General features: G+C 43.5%; 1 protein-coding gene across 14 annotated transcripts in view; it reads left to right on the top strand.

Annotated features, from left to right (window-relative positions):
* Nucleotides 1-19,770, top strand: part of SPIRE1 (spire type actin nucleation factor 1) — a 156,361-nt gene that overhangs the window by 103,077 nt on the left and 33,514 nt on the right. For all 14 annotated transcript variants that reach the window (XR_012063947.1, XR_012063948.1, XM_072949323.1 and 11 more), the window contains 5 exons: nucleotides 2,379-2,456; nucleotides 4,537-4,701; nucleotides 7,096-7,182; nucleotides 8,304-8,433; nucleotides 18,377-18,549. Coding sequence is in view for 12 of the 14 variants with exons in the window: in XM_072949323.1 (XP_072805424.1) it covers nucleotides 2,379-2,456; nucleotides 4,537-4,701; nucleotides 7,096-7,182; nucleotides 8,304-8,433; nucleotides 18,377-18,549 (633 nt within the window). In the remaining 2 variants the exon portion in view is untranslated. The remainder of the gene's footprint in view (nucleotides 1-2,378; nucleotides 2,457-4,536; nucleotides 4,702-7,095; nucleotides 7,183-8,303; nucleotides 8,434-18,376; nucleotides 18,550-19,770) is intronic.

Genomic DNA, 19,770 nt, shown 5'->3' with positions numbered 1-19,770 from the left:
CGGATGTGCCTGTGGTGGGGGGGTGTGAATGCAGGCCTCTGCTGTGTTTCACTGATGGTGTTTTAAACACGCCAGCATGGGGAGGTAGATGGTGGGATCTTCCTTGTACAGGTGGGGAAGAGGGGAGCCTAGACAAAGCCATGACTTAGGGTGGCCACATGTCTTACCGTGTAGCCGCAGTTCACCTCCTGCGGGAAATGTGATGTTTCTTTTAAAAATAATTATGGAAACATATTTTGAAAATCAGAAATATTTCCCCCCATAATTTCTTTCCTAGAGAGAGAAATAATGCATTATTTATATCACCTTTTAAGTTCAGAGTAATTTTATATTCTTTCTGTGTTAATATTCCTGTATATTGTTGAGTACACAAAGCAGTGGTGTTATTCTCATTTTGCAGGTGATTAATCCATCTGAAAAGCTAAAAAGGTTGTTTGTAAATATTTCATTAGTAAGTATTCATTATTTTCATATAAAATTAGGCATCATACAGTGCTTCTATATATACGTATTTTTGAAATTGAAGTCGAGTCAGTTTACAACGTTGGGTCAGTTTCTGGTGCACAGCACGATGCTTCAGTGATACGTGAACATGCATATAGTCATCTTCATATTCTTTTTCACCACAAGTTACTGTAAGATGTTGAATGTAGTGCCCTGTACTATGCAGTGTAAACTTGTTGTTTATCTGTTTTATATATAGCAGTTAGTATCTGCAAATCTTGAACTCCCAGTTTGTCTCTTCCCACCCTCTTCCCCTCCGGTAACCATAAGTTTGTTTTCTATGTCTGTGGGTCTTTCTATTTTGTAAATAAGTTTGTCTTTCTTTTTTTAGAGTCCATATATGAGCGATACTGTATGGTATTTTTCTTTCTCTTTCTGGTTTACTTCAGTTAGAGTGACAATCTCCCAGTCCATCCATGTTGTTGCAAATGGCATTATCTTATTATTTTTTATGGCTGAGTATAGACAGTGCTTTTAAACTCAGTCGAAATGCAATCAGACAAACAGGCTCAGCAAATGTAAAATATATTAGGGTTGAATTGTTGTGAGTAGGAATGGTACAACACAAATTTGCTTTCTCAAATTTGTGATTAATACGTAAATATAGTTGAACCTTGAACAACACGGGTTTGAATGGTGCAGATCCACTTACACATGGACTTTTTTCAGTAAATACACACACTGTTACTGTTACACAGTCCAGGGTTGGCTGGATCCAGGCATGTGAAATGGCAGGCACAGAGGGCTGACTGTGGGACTTGAACACCTGCAGATTTTAGTATCCACTGTGGGTCATGGAAACAATCCCCCATGGATACTGAGGGATGGTGGTATGTTTTACCTTCAGCATTTCCTTCAAATTGCAAATGCTGAATGAATGCAATTTAAAAGGGTACAAACTTCAAGTTGTAAGATGAGTAAGTTCTGGGTATGTGATGGTGACTGTAGTTAACAGCCCCATGTTATACAGGTGAAAGTTGCTAAGAGAGTAAATCTTACATGTTCTTACAAAACAAAAAGGTAATTATGTGAGGTGATGGAAGTGGTAGCTAACCTTATTGTGGTAACCGTTTCACAATATATACATGTATTAAATTAAAAATGAATGCATTGTATGTATTGAAATTTATTCATTAAGTTATTTGACAAATATGTATTGAGCATCAAAAATGCCAATACTTGAGTAGCTTCTGAGAATAGAATTCCGTGTCGTGAGGTGTAGAGGGAAGCTATAAACAAGTGTGAAATTGCAGTGTTGATGAGAGCTACAGAGGAAAGGTGTGCAATGCTCTGAACTGTACAATAGGGAGGTTTGACTTACTCACGGAGGAAGGGAAGGCTTCCCTGAAGAAGTGGTGATCCTGTCGAATCACCTGATACCTGACCTCTGGGGGAGGAGCAGGAGCAGGCAGTGGGAGAGTGGAGAGCGTGCGTCCCGGGCAAGACTGCTTCAGAAGTCCAGGCAAAATAAGATGCTGCTGGATGAAGGGGTTTGCCGTGGAGACGAAAGAAGAGGACTTAAGGTAGAAAAACAGGGAGGAAGTCGTATCTGTGAGATTAATGATGCATTGGGTATGGGGGTTGAGGGAAAGGGAATGTTAGAAGATGTGAATTAATGTTGTGACAGAGGTTTATCCACAAGGCCTTAAAAGGAAATTAGAATGAGCGGTTTCAGTTCACCCCTCTGTGGGGCTGTGTCTAGTTTAGTTTACTGAAATTGGCTGAACTTTACAGAGGAATAGATTTTGTACTGACTGCTTCAGAAACACTTCTGCTTATATTTTATCTGAAGGTATCTATTTGAAATTTTAATTTGAGAAGGTAGCTTAATGAAATTTTATGCCTAAATGTTTTATTTGAATTCTAATTGGTAGAATCTGAAGAAGATTCAAGAGATGGAGAAGAGCGATGAGTCTAGCACAGACCTGGAGGAGCTGAAAAATGCTGACTGGGTGAGATAGCCGGGTGTTCTCTCTGTTCTGTTGAGTGTTGAAGAAACTGTATCATGCTTTTTAAAATGCTGGTTTATCTTTAGGACTGTTGTATGAATTGATACTACACAAATTTGAATGCCTAGTCTTACATTTGAGGAAATAGCTATTCTCCATCTTAAAAAAGTGTCTGATTTTATTAGAACCACTCGCAATGTCTCTGGGAATTTCAGCATTTAAAAATATTGACCTTTCTAATTATATTAATACCTGAGCATGCTTTTATGTGTAAGTCAAAGTTTAAGCTCTGTGTCAGGATATAGTGAAACTATAGTGTGGTCCCCTCATTTATCCACTGAGTAGTCACTGGATTAGGGCCCTGGGATGCAGAGTGAGTAACACAGGGCTCTCTGCGCTCACAAAACTGAAGGGTTCTGAGTTCAAGGACAGATGGTTGTGGTGGATTTGTGCGTCCATTATTTTATGTAACTGTGACTTTAGTTTCTGAAAAGTCATTTGTAAAATTTTTGCCAAACAACAGTGTATAAAGAACTGAGCACACCGCAGAGCCTGTTTGAATCTTTCCATAGACTATAGCAGAAGCTTCTGATGTGAGTAACCGTCCCTAACTGATCTGTTCTGAGAATTCAGAGTTTCACATATCAAGTTTTCTGAAAGCCTGAGAAGATCGAGAGAAGAGACAGTTTTTTTCAAAATGAGGTGATACTTGAACTGAGTGTTAAAGGAATGAGTAAGAGAGGTTGAGACTGGAGCATCCCCCAGGGAGGTCTGAGTGTTCTGGGGAGTCGTGTCAGGATGCCTTTAGCGGCAGAATCTTTGAGTCTGTTTTGGATGTTCATATTTTAGAAGATGATCTAAAGGATATACCACAATATTAAGTTCCTCAAATTCTCTTTGGAATAAGGAATGATACACATTTGTTTAAAATTACAAATCGTTTTTCAGGATATTTTTGAGAAATTTAATGAGATATTTTATGTAGACAATTCTTACAAGTATATCACCTGATTTTTAATATATTTGGGTCACTTTTTGAGCCACTTATTAATTTCAACAAACTATGATATTTCACCTAAATGCCATATTGATTTATTCTTCACTCTCGTTAAGAATATGATAGCTTAGCTTATAGACAGGAAAACAAACGGGTTAAAATATAATAATAATACACATATTTAATGTATTTTAAATTATTGTAAATGCTTCACGTGTATCTCATTGTCTTGAAGGGCAGACAGAGTAGCCTACTGTTGTTTGTTGACAAGAAAACTGGTATTTAAATAATTTGTGCGAAGGTAGTAGTAACATAAAAGTTGTCATTTCTGAACATTTTCTAAGTGCAGAACACTGTACTTCAGCCCTGATCCTCTCAAGCTGGCGAAGGGTACCATTTTCTTCGACTGACTAGGAAGACAGGGTTCGGAAAAGTGAGTCAGCTTGCTGGAGATCGGACGGCAGTAGACGGTCGTATTAGGTAGCTGTGGTTACGGCAGTGCCGTGTGACTGAACACTGCAAGGTGCAGTAGCATTTATTTAGCTCACGAGTCTGCCGATGAGAGGGTGGCTCCACTCCGTCCCATCCTCCTCCTGGGTAATCCCATCAGCGGGTTCGTGCCAGCCCAGGCACGATGTTCTCGTGGCAGTGACAGGAGCAGACAACAGGCATTATGCATCTGCTGCTCAAGCCTCTGGTCATGGTCATGTCCATGCATGCTCCCGTGGGCAGCCAAGTCACAGAGCCAAACCCAAAGTCAAGTGCGGGCAATGCGCTCCTGTTCAGTGAGCAAAGCCACATGACGTGTCACACGAGGGCACAGGAAGAACTGAGGCCGCGAATGCAGCTTAGCACAGCAGGTGAGTTAGGGTTTACAGACAGGTGTCTGCAGTTAAGGCTGGTGGATGCTCTGCTGGCTTTCTGCCCGCTTTTCAGTGTCCTAAAATCTAAGTTTAAAAATTGTTTCTGTTTGCTTTACTCATTGTTTTGTGATCGAAGCTCTTCATTTTTTCTGTATGACTGTAGCTATTTAGAGGAAACTAGTAAGTTTGTTAATGGTTGTCTCCCCAACCTTGACTCTTGAAGGCTCGATTCTGGGTGCAGGTGATGAGGGATTTGCGGAATGGAGTGAAACTTAAGAAGGTTCAGGAGCGCCAGTACAACCCTCTGCCCATCGAGTATCAGCTCACGCCTTATGAGATGCTCATGGATGACATTCGATCCCGAAGATACACTTTGCGAAAAGTGATGGTAAGTAACAAAGGAAACTCTTAATGGATTCGTGGTTATTTTTCAATAATCTTATTTGTTGAAAATGCTCTTCTTAGTATTATGTTTTAAAAATTATTTCTTCTCATAAAAGTAATACATGGTCGTTATAGAAAAGTTGGAAAATACAGTCGACTCAAAGAGGAAGAGTTACAAATGTGTAATTCCACAACCCAGACAAAAATTTTGCTAACATGCCGGCGTATAACCTTCAGTCTTTTTTCTGTACATTTTACTTGGACAAAATGGATTAATGGTGAATACTTTGTTTTGTAACCAGTTATTTTCACTTAACACGTTATAAACATCTTCCTGTGTTACTGTATGTTCAGCATCATCATTTCTAAGTGACTGCGTCTTTGCCAGCTTATGTCTGTACCAGAGTTTATTGAGCTAATCAGCTCGTCCAGTTGTAAGCAGCTTATTTTCAGTATCCTTGTATGTGAATCTTTTTGAATAACTACAGTGAAATCCTTGAGTTAAACTCTTAGCAGTGGAAGCCTGGTAGCTTTGCCTGTGCAGCGTGACCTGACTCTCGCCACCTCCGCCTCCGATACCCTCTGTTCCAAGCCGCCGCCGCCTCTCTCTCAGACTGTTGCTGCCGCTCCAGTCTGTCCTACCCTAAAGCGCCCGGAGCAAATTTCTTTAAGTGAGAACGGGGTGATGTCGGTGCCCTGCCAGAACCTTCCGCTCCCAGCACACTCAGAGTAAACTCCACTTCCTGACCTTGGCCGCCAGGTCTGGTCCGGGCTGCCTCTAGACCTCACTTTCCACCACCTTCCTGCTTGGTTTTCCCTCTGGCCACCGTGGTCCCTGCCGCTGCCTCGCAAGTGCCTTGCATGCCCCTGCAGCGGGGCCTCTGCTGTTCCCTCCCCCTGGGGCCTCTTCCCACATGTCTGCGTAACTTGCCTCGACTTTCCAGGTCTCTGCTCAGATGTCTGCTGCTCATTAGGAAGGTCTTTACCTGTGTGTGTCAATAGCTCACGTTGCCATGTATTTTCAAGTTTACTGTGTCCCTTACAAATACAGGGACGTGGTGACAGTTGCTTTTTTGTGTTGCTCTTCTTGCTGAGTTTGTTAGCTCTGACAGTGCTCTCGATGTGCCGTTTAGGATACTTTATTTTACGTATATGCTCGTATCATCTGTGAAGAGAGGTACTTCTGCTTCTCCCTTTCCTACCTGGATGCCTTTTAATTGCCCTGATTGGAACCTGCACTTCGTTGTTTAACAGGTGCGGCAAGAGCAGGCATCCAGGGTTGCTGGATCTCTGATCATGGGGGAGGAATCAGTCCTTCACTGCTGAGTGTGATGTTGGCTGTGGATTTCCATAAATGACTTGATCACGCTGAGGACATTTTTTTCCAGTCCAATTTTATAGCGTGTTTTTATCATGAAATTGTGTTGGATTTTGTCAGATCCTTTTTCTGCATCAATTAAGACAATCGTGAGTTCTTGTGCTTCATTCTGTGGATGTGGCACTGAGTGGTTTCTGTGCGTTAAACCACCCTTGTGTTTATGGGGTGAATCCCTCTAGGTCGTGATGTATAATCCTTTTACTACCCTGCTGGAGTACTGGCTGGTACTTTGTTGAGGATTTTGTATTCTTACTCAGAAGGGATTTGGCCTGCTGTTCTCTTGTGGCATCTTTGTCTGGCTTCGTATCAGGGTAATGCTGGGCTCAGAATGAATTGGGAAGTGTTACCTTGTTTTCTAATTTTTGAAATAGTTTGTGAAGGACTGGGGTTAACTCTTCTTTTAATGTTTGAGTTGAACTCACCGGTGGAGTCTTCTGGTCCTTGGCTTTTCTTTATTGGGGGGTTTTTGATTGCTGATTCGGTCTCTTTACCTGTTATAGGTCTGTTCAGATTTATTTCTTCCCTCCCCCCTCCTCAGGACTCTGCCAAACTCTTCTACTTACTAATTCTCTGAGTGTAGCAGGACCTCCTTGATCAGAGCCTGAGTTTGTCTCCAGAATGTGAATCATGTTCCCATTTCTTCTCATTACCCTGGTTTTGTACAAGGATGAAAATAAGAGGTAAAAGACTTTTTGGATTATGAAATAATTCAGTGTAGTATTATTTATTCCATTCATAGTCATTTTAACACTCTCTGTTGGAAGAATGTATCTCAAGTATAATTTCCCAAAATGATAGAGCTAAATGGACTTGGATTTTCTTCAGTTCTGCATAGTTACTTCTGCTCTGAATCACTCAGCTACTTACTCTCCATTTTATTGCTTTGAAGTGTGTCCTTGGTGGAGCCAGATTACGCTTCCATAGTTTTAAAGTGGCATACTTGACATAACAGCTGAACCCAGAAATTTATAATGAGAATCCTGTAGTCACGTGAATCTTGCACTTTTTGTCTCCTTTCAGGTGAATGGTGATATTCCCCCTCGGTTAAAGAAAAGTGCTCACGAGATCATCCTGGACTTCATCAGATCAAGACCTCCTTTAAACCCGGTATGTCGTCCGGCAAGTTCCCTGTGGCTGCAGAGCACCCCCGGAGGCCTTCTCCTCTGGCGAGTGGCACCAGGATGCAGTTCTTACCGTAGTATTTACCGGGAGCTCTCATTCTCAGAGCTCTGAAGCCCAGTGTCTATGACATTCTTAAGTCAAAAAATACTGAAAATTACTCAATACGGTGCTATCTTACGATGTTTTAACTCAAAACAACCCGAGTTACGGCCAAAATCTGGCCAAGTGCCTTCTAGAGTAACGGGTAAATACGACGCCACATAGTTCCTGGTGTGGGCTGCCCACCATGTTTATGGCGCAAATACTCTGCCTTGACTAAATTGTCGTTTTGATACTGTTTTACAGTCAGCCCACCCTGCTGTACCTCCCCCTTTGCCAGGGTTCTTTCTAGGGACTGTGGAATTGGGGTGCTCTGATCTGGTGTGAATGTTGGTTTGTGTTTCCTCTGCTCTACTCTGACGTCCCCTGGCTTCACAGCCAGCGCCTCCCAAAGCCTCTCAGATCCCATCTACGTTCAGTAACTAGAGTGGGAGGTGCTTCTTTCTCAATTTGAGTACATCTAAAGCATAATTAATGATCTCTTTTATAAATCCTTTTAAGATAAGGGAAAGGCCACGTCGAAAGGAATGTTATGAAGGCTGGTAGGTCATGGGAGGGAAGAGAGAGCCTGGAGTCAGATGAGCCCGGGATCCGCACAGCAGCTCCACTGTTTGGTGGCCACGTGTCTGAACAAGTTAATCGGCCTCCCTGAGCCTTCGTTTCCTCCTCTGCAGAGCAGATGATAACCTAAGGAGGCTGTGATGGCTTACTCAGGAACAGTAATAGTAGCCGGTAGCGCACAGCATGCATCTCACCTGGTTGCCCGTCATGGTAGCAGATGGAGAACATGATTATATCTGAGGCAAAACTGACTCCTTAAAGTTAGTTGAGCATGTGGGACTGACCCACTGTGAAATCTGGTAATCTCCCTATTGCTCGAAAATAGTCTAAGTAGTGTTGTAATCAATAAAATATAATTTCATGATACTCTACTGTGTGAATGGACTTCAGTAAAAACTAAGGGCAACTACTCAAGCGTCTTAATTGTTCCATTTCTTTTCCCCAAGGTCTCAGCCAGAAAACTGAAGCCAACTCCACCGCGGCCACGGAGCCTCCATGAAAGGATACTGGAAGAGATCAAAGCAGAGAGAAAGCTGCGGCCCGTCTCCCCAGAGGAGACCAGACGCAGCAGGTTAGGTGAGTGGACTGCTCGGTGCTCGCCTGGCCTCGGGTCGCCCCTCGTAGACGGCGCTGCCGTGTGGCCGCCCCCGCAGAGCGCCTTTCCTTGCTCTTCTTCCCCCACCCCCTCACAACAGCCTCACACTTGAAGATTATACTTGAAATTCATAGAATTCACGAGCGTGTCATGGCGTGATGGGAAGGACTGCCGGTCTCCAGACTGTGGTTTCAGGACGGTCTTTCCCTCTCTGAGCATCGGTTTCCTCATCAGCAGAAGGGGGATAAAAGTTCCTCCACACCTTTGTTCTGGCTTTCACATAAGAAATTAAATAGGATTATGGTCAAAATACTTTATAAACTGTATGTGAACGTGGGTGGGTTACTATGCTTTAGAAATGTAAACGACAGGTGCGTAGTTTTACTTCAGATGTCTCGTCTTAATTGTGGCTTAAAGATACAGTATTATCTGATGAGAGAATCGATTATTACTGATACCACTTAACTTCCTGTATGTTTATTATATTTAATGATTTTTATAAGCACACATTGATTTTCGTTTATAGCAAGACCGTATTACGAAACGTAAGCATTTTTGTTGACACACCTCTCCTCCGATTTGTAGGATTAAAGATGCCCAAGGAGCTCAGGGAAACTTCCTTTAGGAAAACAGATTATAGTGGCGCCTGAACAGGGAAGGAACCGGCTCTGTGACACCGTCTTCTGGTTTTCTCCTCTGGTCTCTCTTTCTACCTCTTTCGGGCTCTTCTTGGTCCTTCAGGATTCTGTCCCGGGCTCACTTCACCCTGAGCAATTACACCCTTTTCCATGGTCTCTGTTTCTGGCTAGAAACGTCTGCTAGACGGGGCCACCTCACCCCTGACATGCAAGGCAGGCCCATGGTGCCCACAGGTGACCTCTCCTGCCTTCTCAAACTGTCTCCCCTGGCTCCCCATCTCAGTGTGACCAGGATGGAGGCCTCAGCATCACTTTTGACCCATACCCAGCGGCCAGGCCTGCTGATTTGACTTCTCCTGGGTCTTTCTAGTCATCCCTTCTTTGAGCCCCACAGTGGCGAGTGACCCTGGCCCCACCTCTCCTCTCATCTCCTGAGTCACATCCGCTCTGACCGTGCTGTCTGCCTCCCGTGACTCCCAGTCACCCCACACTGATGCGCTCCTGTTTGGCACTCGGCTCAGTGCACCATGACCCGGACCAGCAGGACCCTGTTGTGCCCGGTCTCCACTGCAGGGCTGTAAGGAAAAGCGCTCCCATAGGTGTTAAATAATTGAGTGTGTCTTCTGGTCACACAGCTGCAGAGTGCACAGGGGCTTTGTGGGTTTATCCCTGCCTCATTCTTGTGGCAGTAAGTGTTTTCTCTTTAAAATGATGTTTAAAGCATGCTGAGTGACAAATCCATGGGAGTGAGCACTGATATAATAATGAGCTGAAACATTTAACCATGTGAACCGAGAGTTCTTATTCTAGGAGTCCCTGAGTGAGCCTGAGCAGGGTCTGTGAGTCCCCTGAAGTATAAAAAAATGTGTGCATATTTCACAGAGGGTGTGCATGTGCATTTTTCTGGAGGGAGGTTCCATTGCTCTCCTCAGATGCCTAAAAGAGGGTCCACAGCCTCAAAAGAGTAAGAACTTAACACTGTGGAAAAATAAGGAAGTGGTATCGTAGGATGGCAGCTGAAGACTAGATTTTTTAAAAATTACTGTATTAGAGAAGGAATAATGGAGGTAATAGGAAAGACTTCAACAAAACTATAGGGCAGAACAAATATATTACCATGAGAAAAATAAGCTTCAATATAAATAGACATTTCTCCAAAGAAGACATACAGATGGCCAGTAGGCACATGAAAAGATGCTCAGTATTGCTAATTAGAAGAGAAATGCAAATCGAAACTACAATGATGTATCACATCACTCTGATCAGAATGGCCATCATTAAAAAATCTACAAATAATAAATGCTGGAGAAGGTGTGGAGAAAAGGGAGCCCTCCTGCACTGTTGGTGGGAATGTAAGTTGGTGCAGTCACTGTGGAGGACAGTATGGAGGTTTCTTAAAAAACTAAAACTAGAACCACCAAATGGCCCAGCAATCCCGCTCCTAGGCATATATCCAGAGAAAACTTACAATTTGGAAAGACACATGCACCCCAGTGTTCATAGCAGCACTATTTACAGCAGCCAAGACATGGAAACAACCTAATTATCCATCAACAGATGAATGGATAAAGAATTTGTGGGGTGTGTGTGTGTGTGTGTGTAGACACACACACACACACACACACAAGAATATTATTTAGCCATAAAAATGAAATAATGCCATTTGCAGCAACATGGATGGACCTAGAGATTATTACGGTAAGTGAAGTCAATCACAAAGAGAAAGACAAATAAGCTGTGATATCACTTGTATGTGGAATCTAAAAAAGTGATGCAAATGAACTTATTTACAAAAGTAAAATAGACTCACAGACATAGAAAACAAACGTTTGATTACCAAAGGGGAAAATGGGGGAGGGACAAATTAGGACTTTGAGATTAGCAGATAGAAACTACTGTTTATAAAAATAGATAAACAGGTTCCTACTGTATAGCACAGGAAAGTATATTCAGTATCCTACAATAAACCATAAAGGAAAAGAATATGAAATTCAGTTTTTTCTATAACTGAATCACTGTACTGTACATCAGAAACAAAGAAGCACTGTAAATCAACTATACTTCAAAAAAAGTAAAAAAAAAAATAAGCTTCACAATTTGCAGGTGTAAAGAGCAGGGATTATAAACTTCAGTGGAAGTACCGATAGGACAGTGAAGGAGCGAGACAGGCATGATGTGCTTGTGTGATTTCGGGTGATTTTTGACACACAGTTCCTTCATTTTTGTTATTGAAGTACAGTCAGGTTATATACTGTTATGTCAGTTTCTGGCGTACAGTGTAGTATTTCAACCATGCACACACACAGATTTCCCTTTTGGTATTCTTTTTCATTGTAGGCTATTACAAGATACTGCATATAGTTCCTTGTGCTATACAATTATCAACTTGTTATTTAAGTTCCTTCATTTTTACAAGTTTTTTTTTTAACCTTTATTTTCAGTTAGACAACTGTGTCAGCAGTTGGGGTAGAGGGATGGGCGTGGTGTATGTTCATTGCACGGTGGGTCCCCACCGGTGCAGCCACAGTGGGTCCGAAGGCGTTTGGGTGGCTGTGGAAGGAGTTTGCAGAGAGACCGGCAGTCCCTGGGAGTGTCAAGGGGACGCATTGCATGAAGGGTCCTCACAAACCTTTGTCATAGACATATTCTTCTGTTTCATTTTAAACAAATTAGATGCTGACTAAACAGTAAACCTACTTTAGAATAATTAAATACCAATTTTATGTTGGGTTTATCTTACTATATTTTAACCTTGTGAATTGGTGTTTCACAACAACCAGAATTGAGTTGTTACAGAAAGTGATTTTTCTATGACAGTCTTAACTTTAAAACTGATCTTGAACCTGAAGTGGAAAGGGAGGGATTTGGCTCACGTATTTTCTGCAGGTCTGCATCGGTTCTTACTATGCAGTTCTGCCTTGGGGAGTTGGAAAAAGTTGGTAGAATTATCTTGAGGAGACGTTTCCCTGAACAACTTTATAACCTTTCCCCTCCATGTCAGTGCAAGTAGAAGCCCCAGGAGACACTGGGGAGATGCGTGAGTGTTTAAAGAAGAAATGTTACCCACAATTTCAGCAGCAGAGGCTTCTGCTGTCGGTGCTTGTGTGTGCTGGAGACAGGACTTTGTGCAGTGTTCTTGCAACATTGTGTGTGGCGTCAGCACCTCCCCACAGCGTTAAACATGACCCAGAATTTTATTGATAAAGACATGATTCCTGACACTAAGTCAGTTGTCTGTTATTCACCTACTTCCCTATTATTTTAGAGTTCCTTTTTTTCCACTATATTTGAATTTTTTAAAAAAGGGTAAATGATGTATAATGTGCGTGATGCATCAAAAAATAAGATGAATTAATGGCTAGACTGAATGAGTAAGTTGGACGAGATATGTCTGTTAAGCCTGTGTGTTAGAGCTCTGCTGGCAGTCTGCCTCGGAAACGTGGACTGGGGGGGGGGGCGCTTTGCCTGTCCGTGGCCCCGCGGTTCCCCTCTTCTGACTGTAAAAGCACCTGTCTTCCCTGAGCCCGGGTTGTAGAGTAAGTGGTACTGGTGAGAATTTGGGGCTGCGGTGAAAAATACATTATTTCTCTCTCTTATGAATACCCAGATTCATCAAATCTTTGTAATAGCCTTTTTTAAAAACAGCTTTATTAAGATATAATTTACCTACCATAAAATTCATTCATTAAAGGTGTACAATTCAGTGTTTTTAGTATATGTAATAAAATTTTGAAAACAAGTGATTTCAACAGGAAATAAATGCTTATTTTTAAGAGATTATATTGATTAACTTTTACTATATGCCAAGCACTGTTCTGAACACCTTTTTTTTTGTATGGAAACATTTAATCTTCATAACAATCCCATGAAATAAGTGCCATTGTTTCCATTTTACAGAAGAAGTTACTGAAGCATAGAGAGGTTAGGTAACTCGCCCAGAATCACACTGCCTGTAAGCGGCAGAGCTGAGGTTCAGACTCGGGCGCGCTGGGTCTGGAGGCCGCTCCTCAGCTGCAGGTGGCACTGCCTGCAGTAGATGGTACTGACACGTTGTGATGTTGTACCTGAAGGAGACGTTTACAAAATGTCTCACCTGCATGCAGAGAGCCGAATTTCCATCCTGAAGTGAATTATTTAAGAACACATTTATTCTTAAACTTTAGAGATTTTGTATGTTCCGAAATCATGTTTTAAAACATGGCTACTTTTGATCTATTTTGTAAGTAAAAACTCCTGTACTATGATTCTAAAATGTTTGTATCTTTGTTTCACTTTTGACATGTTCTTTAAAAAGTTATTTTTTTCTTGTATTGTTTCTCCATTTCAAGTCCTGGTGATGTAACTGAAACTCAGCCTCATGGTTTTATTGCATTTCAGATTTACTCACTGCCTCCGCCTTAAACTCTGAGATGCGCCACTGCAGGTCTTGAATCTTCTCCCTTCCTTGTCCCCCCTGTGTATTCCTAACAGCTGAATTATTTTCTTTTTATTGTTTGTTTTCTTTTTTCAGCAATGCGGCCACTTAGCATGTCTTACAGTTTTGACTTGTCAGGTAAAAAAAAAAAGCACTGTCACACCTGACGTGGGTTTTGTGGTTTTGTGAAACACATTTCATCCGTCTGCTTGTTCAAACATGTCAAAAAAGAAAATTGAAAGGCTCTAGGCTGTGGTCAGTCAAATAAAACATTCTGCTCCTTTGGAAATAATCTTCCTGAGGAAAACGCAAACCCCAGTCACTCGGTTGCCTCCCGGGGGCTGTAGTCACGGGACGTGTGCCCTCCTGCGGGCACCTCGCTCACCCGCACACTCGTGAGGCCACGCCGGCGAGTCCAGCAGCTCTGCCTTTGGCGCATACCCAGCGATTACAAGAAACAGTTTTGACACTTCTCTCTCAAGCGCTCAGCGTTTAAGTAGCTGAACGCAAAGCTGTCAGCTGCTTCAGAGTGCCGCTGCTCCTCAGCTGGAGGGCAGGAGCTGTCTTCTGTCCCCCAGTCTCCACGGTCCCAGAGCCTGTCCCGGGTGGTTCCGTGAGCTGGAAGGAGTCTCACAGCACGCGAGCGTTGTGATGGCTTTGGCTGTAAGATACAGTTATGTGTCCAGGGTTTGTAGGACAAGTTTAGACCCCTTTTGTTAAATAGCGGGGATTAATAGTGAAACAAGTAGCTCTTAATGACTAAGTTTGATCTGTAATGTCAGCCTCCTTTTTAACTTGAGTTTTTAAACTGTATATGTGTGTATTTTCAAAGTCAACTTAATCCCAATAAAATATATTGCAAGGTGGAATTTTTATTTTTGGAAGTTGCTATTTTGAATGTAAAATGAGATACAGTGTTGGCACCAATACTTCCTTCCAGAACATTCTTTTACATGCCATGGAACTGTTGGCATGCCTTTATACAAATTCATATTTAAAGAGCCAGAGAATTCTAGTATCATGTTCTGTCTGTGAATATTTACTGAGTATCTTCCAACTACTACACTAGTTCCCAACTCCATTTTTTAAAAATTTCAGTTTATATTTGTAGTCAGGCATGACTAATATTTGCACTTTCAAGAAACTCAGATAAGTATTTGAGTCTTCACTTACTACTTTTGACTGACCACTGAAGGGCCTTTTCTATTCTCTTTATCCATTTGACGATTTTTATGTTGTCAACCATTTGCAGAGTGATATTGTGGAAAGAAAAAAAAGTTGATCTGGAAAATAAGCTCAGAAATGTTTTAGAGCACACGTGTCACCGCTGACCTGCAGAGCTGGCAGCACGTGCTCCAGATGGTCTCTCTCCTGAGTCCCTGTGAGAGGTGTTCCTCCCAGGCGGACCGCGGAGGGGCGGCTGGCTGCCTGCACACTGACTGCTGGCCGACGAGACTCGGGCGCAGGGGTGGCTTAGACAGCGTGGCCCCCACACACGCTGCGTGTGCAGCTGTACCTTGTGCCTTAGCGCTTCTTGTGTCGGGAAGAAGGCTCTTGGTGCTTAGCCTCCTTGATGTAAAAGAGAAGCCAAAAAGTTTTGCTTTTCCTGCTTATCATTTGCCATAGTTGATTTTGTACCTTAGTCCACTTGGGCTACTTTCATGTTTTCATTGTTGCATTTTGACCAATCAATTTAAATGTCCCAGATTATCAACGGAAAGATTGATCCATTCTTCTAACCTAAATGCAGAGACTGGAATGCATTTCTTCTCCAAGCTGAGAAATTAGCAAACTGAGAAGTAAATATTTAAACATGTAGTATAGAAAATGCCTCTGAACTTAAGTATAAAGTAAGATGTGTGTGTTCTGCTTCAGATATGTTTAGGCAATATTAATTCTTAATACTATTCAACAATAATTACGGTGAGTATAATTCATTTTTCCAATGCAGATACCAAATATATAATCTGCATCCAGTCATATTTCCTCCAGCTAAATAAAGCAGCAGCTGCGTCTGTCTGACACACAATTACTAGACTGTGTAATGACAGGAGTTATTACATAAAGTATTTAATATCATGGTTCTGCAGTTGAGATTCTAAACATGAGGTGCATGACCTCTAAAGCTATATGTAGCTTCTTAAATATTTTGCTTACTTGTAATTCCATCACCAGAAATTCTATGGTGTGGTTTCCTCACTGAATACATTGAAGTAATAATGATTTATTCATTTGAACAGAAAAGTATAAGTAATCAAACTACTTAAAAATATGTTCAGCTGGCCTTTTACAAATACGTAGTATGAGGTCAGATCACACGTGGCGGTTAGCTTCACACGTGGAGATCGTTCTGAAACCTGAGTGTGACGTAACATCTTCCCACCAGCCCCGTCTGTCCCGGAGCTTGGACTTAGGGCTGGGTGCTTATTCGAGCAGTGGCAGCCGGTGAGCTCAGGTGCGCAGGTCCCCCTCCACACAGTGGGGGGCATTTAGAGAGCCGGTAGGTGATTTCTCAGACCCCCGCCCGAGCATGAGGCCGTCTCGCAGCGGCCGCTGTCCCCTCACAGTGTCCCCTGGACATCAGTGGAGATGACGCCCTCGTGATTTTTACCAGCCTTGAGTGCCATGGGTACCATTTAAACTTTTAAATCTGCCGTAAGTGTCTTTTAAACATTTCTTAAGCAAAGACATCCATAAAATCATGTGTCTGATACCGTAATTACATGTTTCCTGAGACGTCACAGTGAGTATGCAGCCACCGAAGCCGTGTCAGTGTCCTGCACATGCCACTGGCAGCCTCGCCCTCAGGGCCGCTCTGCCTGCTGGGTGGGAGCTCGTGCCGCTCGGGTGGGAGGCGCGTGTCTTCACGAGGGCGACTCTGGTTCTGGTTCCTCCACTCTGTGCTTCCTTGTGGAAGACTCACTGCTACCAGGACGTGAGCTTCAGTCTTCAGTAGGAAGTGCAGAAAATGAGATACACTGCAGACTGAGGCTTTTCAAAGTATACTTCCAGACCGTGTTTAAACATTAGCTTTTTCTTTAGTAGGAATGAACCAGTTAGCCCAACCGTTTCCTCCTCTGCTTTTTGGAAAATTTACTCTCTTAGGTGTGGCAGCCTCCTGCTCTGCACACCTCCTTATGAAGGATTTATTTAAAGATTTTAGCCTTTATAATTTGTGTAAAAACTTGCTGCTTTTGCCCTTCTGTCCCCTTCAGCACACCCTCTCCCCCGGTTGTATACTTGTTCCACCTCCTTAATACCTGGAAAGGTGATAACAAAATTAACTCCTGTGCTGTCAAGTTTTCTACTAAAAATAGTATGAAAGACAAGTCTTCTCCCTTCTTCCTTCCCTCCTTTCCTGCTTCCTCAGACCTTCTCTTCTGGTTCACAAGGCCGATTCGGGTTCTGGCCTTCTTGATGTCTAAAAATAAGCAGAATTGGTAAATATTAGGAGTTACATATGTGTCATTTATAATAATTTACGTAATTCTTTTAAATAATGTCAAAGAAGACTGGACTAGAACACGGTTTCATTCTGAATGTTTCCTGGAAGTCCTGTGCGTCATGTTGGGGGAACAGTGACAGACAGAACCCGCCTGCGTTTGACAGCGACTTGGGTGCAGTGCCTCCCCCCGGAAGGAGCCCTCGCCCGACTTCTCACTCGCTGCTCCGTATCCCCTTCTCCCTGGTGAACGACAGGGCTTTCTCGGCCTGCTCCAGGGACAGAGACCAGTTCATGTGCTGGTCTGTGCGTTAAATTATGCCGTGGCTACTTTTGTCACTTTTAAGTAGTCTACTTCAGTAGTTAGATATTGAAATTATTATGTTTCTGAAATGCTGAGGAAAGTGAGTTCCACTTGCACGGGAAGACGACGGGCTGCAGCGCTGCAGAAGGGGCCTCCAGCGCCAGGCCTGCCACGCTGCCAAGCCTTCTCTTCCTCACAGAGGGTGGCAGAAGTCGGAGTTAGTGGTCGCCAGCCCTGACTGCACCGGCACTCAGAGCTGGTGTGTGACTGTCAGCCTGCTGACTCCTCACAGCAGGCCCACGACTGTGCGAGCCCCGTTTTACAGACAAGGAGATGGCATGTAGCTTGGCTCAGGGTGAGACAGCCAGCAGCAGAGCTAGACTGTGAATCCAAACCGTCTGCACATTGCTGTGTGCCGGACACGCTGACCTCTCTGCAGTGGGCTCTGTGCTCTGAGCTGGCACACGGTGCCGCGTGCTCTGTGCTCTGTGCTCTGTGCGTTGCGCACTGTGTTCTCTGTACCCTGTCCTCTAGAGCTAGACGCCATGCCCTGCACTCGGCGCTGCCACATTCCTTTCACTGCCTTCCCATCCATACTTGAGCTGTTTGTAACTAGATCAGCTTTATCAGAGGGAATGTAGCCCAGACTCTTCGTGTCCATGTTCATATGTGTATAGAGTATTAGCTATTTTTATTTTTAAATCAAACCGTTTTCAGATCTTACAGCCGTATCTTCATAAGGCTTAGTGCACGCCCTCGCTGTGAGCCGCTGATCACTAGCTCTTTAGAGGCTGAGAAGTGAAGCTGGCTTCTCTGGGCCTCTGGAGAATAAAGAGGTGGGAGTCCGTTACCAATGGGGTTTCTTCCAGCTCTAAATTTTAATCTATAAATGTGAACATACAGTTACTCATTTGAAGGTTTTGCTCAAACCTGACATAATCTAATAGAAGTGTTTTGTATGCGTAGGCGGGATGGTGTCTGTCCTCTGTGTTGTATTTGTTCGACGTAGAAATGCCAGGTCCCCTTGGGTGTGGTTCCAAGTGCAGGTACTCGGAAAAGTACATTTGGTCCACTGATTACCTTTCTGGGCTCAAGAAAGGGTAAGCTCTCACCTTTGTTTTACCAGATGTAACTACCCCTGAATGTCCAAAGAATGCTGTGGAATCATCAATGGTGAATGGAGGCGTAACGTCACAATCAAAAGAAGGTGGGTCGGGTGCCCGGCAGCAGGTTCCTGTGCAGCGGAAGAAGCTCCTCAAAGCTCCAACGCTGGCGGAGCTGGACAGCTCTGACTCCGAGGTGAGGCCCGCCAGGCCCCGCGCGCCTGGACCCCAGGCTCAGGGTGCGGGCGCCCTCTGGCCTGGTTTACTAGTCTTGGTGCTCCATCTCTTCTCTCGCTCCCATTTTAAAGTCAGTAAACTTAGGGCTGAAATTGACTTGTTTGGCAGGAAATGAAACAGTGGATTACTCACTGTTACTTAATAAAGGCCAGTGTAGTGACTATAGTTTAAAAAATAGATTATGAACTCTGTATATTCTTAGATTGTAGTGGGGTTGAAGTAAGTCAGCAACTTTCAGACCTGTATTATCCTAAATACCTTTCCCTTTGTTTAGGTGAAGGAAAAAGAAGAAATGTATTTCTATGGAGCTTTCCCTCTCTCAACACACCCCACCCCCACCCCCACATCCCCCCATCCTAAAGCTTTTTCTTTCTGTAACGCAACAGACAAGCCTCTGAAAAGAACACTGTGCTGTGTTCCCACAGGGCCTTCCATGACCCCTAATCCAGCAGTATCGGTAATAACAGGTTTGCTGCTGAACGTCTTTTGAATGTTGAAAATAATAAAGAAATGCCCCCGTCGCTGCCCGACTTCAGTGCATGCTCGCTCTCGTCTGTCATATCTCACCTATCTTCCTAGCTTCCCCAGTTCCATCTTGCAGATACCACCAGAGTCTTTGTCACTCCTCCTTGGAACCTTTTGAAGGCTCCCTGCCACTTACAGGATTAAGTTCATATCCCCTAAGAAGCGTCAGAGCTGTGCACTCCAGGGCCTGCAACCCTACTCCGTGCCTCGGTTTACCCTGCAGCCCTACTTGGCCCCTGTTCTTTCCTGTTCAGCCCTCATTCCTCCGCTCTGTGCATCTGCGTCTGCAGCCTGCCCAGCCCAGCTCTGCTTTTCCCCGACACCAGTGACCCAGCAAGACTCTTCCTCTGTGATGCCATCATAACCTTCCCATTGGCCTGTTATGTTAGAGCGCGTGACCCTTTATAATAGAATTATCCACTCATCAGATAATAAATAGTAGTAGTTAAGCAATAAGCATTAACTACAAGCTTGAGTTGCTGTCTTTTAAAAGTTTCTAGCTGTTAAACTGGGCTAATAGCAGTGACCCAGAGACCGTGCACCCTGCTTCAGGCCGTGGGGGGTGAGCTGGCGCTGCTCGTGTTTCTTACTGAACAAAATAGCATGAGCATTTTCCAATCTGATTAGTCCTTTTCCAGCGTGATGCCTAGTATTT

The sequence above is a fragment of the Vicugna pacos genome, chromosome 24, assembly GCF_048564905.1.
Source record: "Vicugna pacos chromosome 24, VicPac4, whole genome shotgun sequence".
Taxonomy (NCBI): Eukaryota; Metazoa; Chordata; class Mammalia; order Artiodactyla; family Camelidae; genus Vicugna; species Vicugna pacos.
The sequence above is the reverse complement of the archived record's forward strand: the minus strand, read 5'-3'. Positions and strand labels throughout refer to the sequence as shown.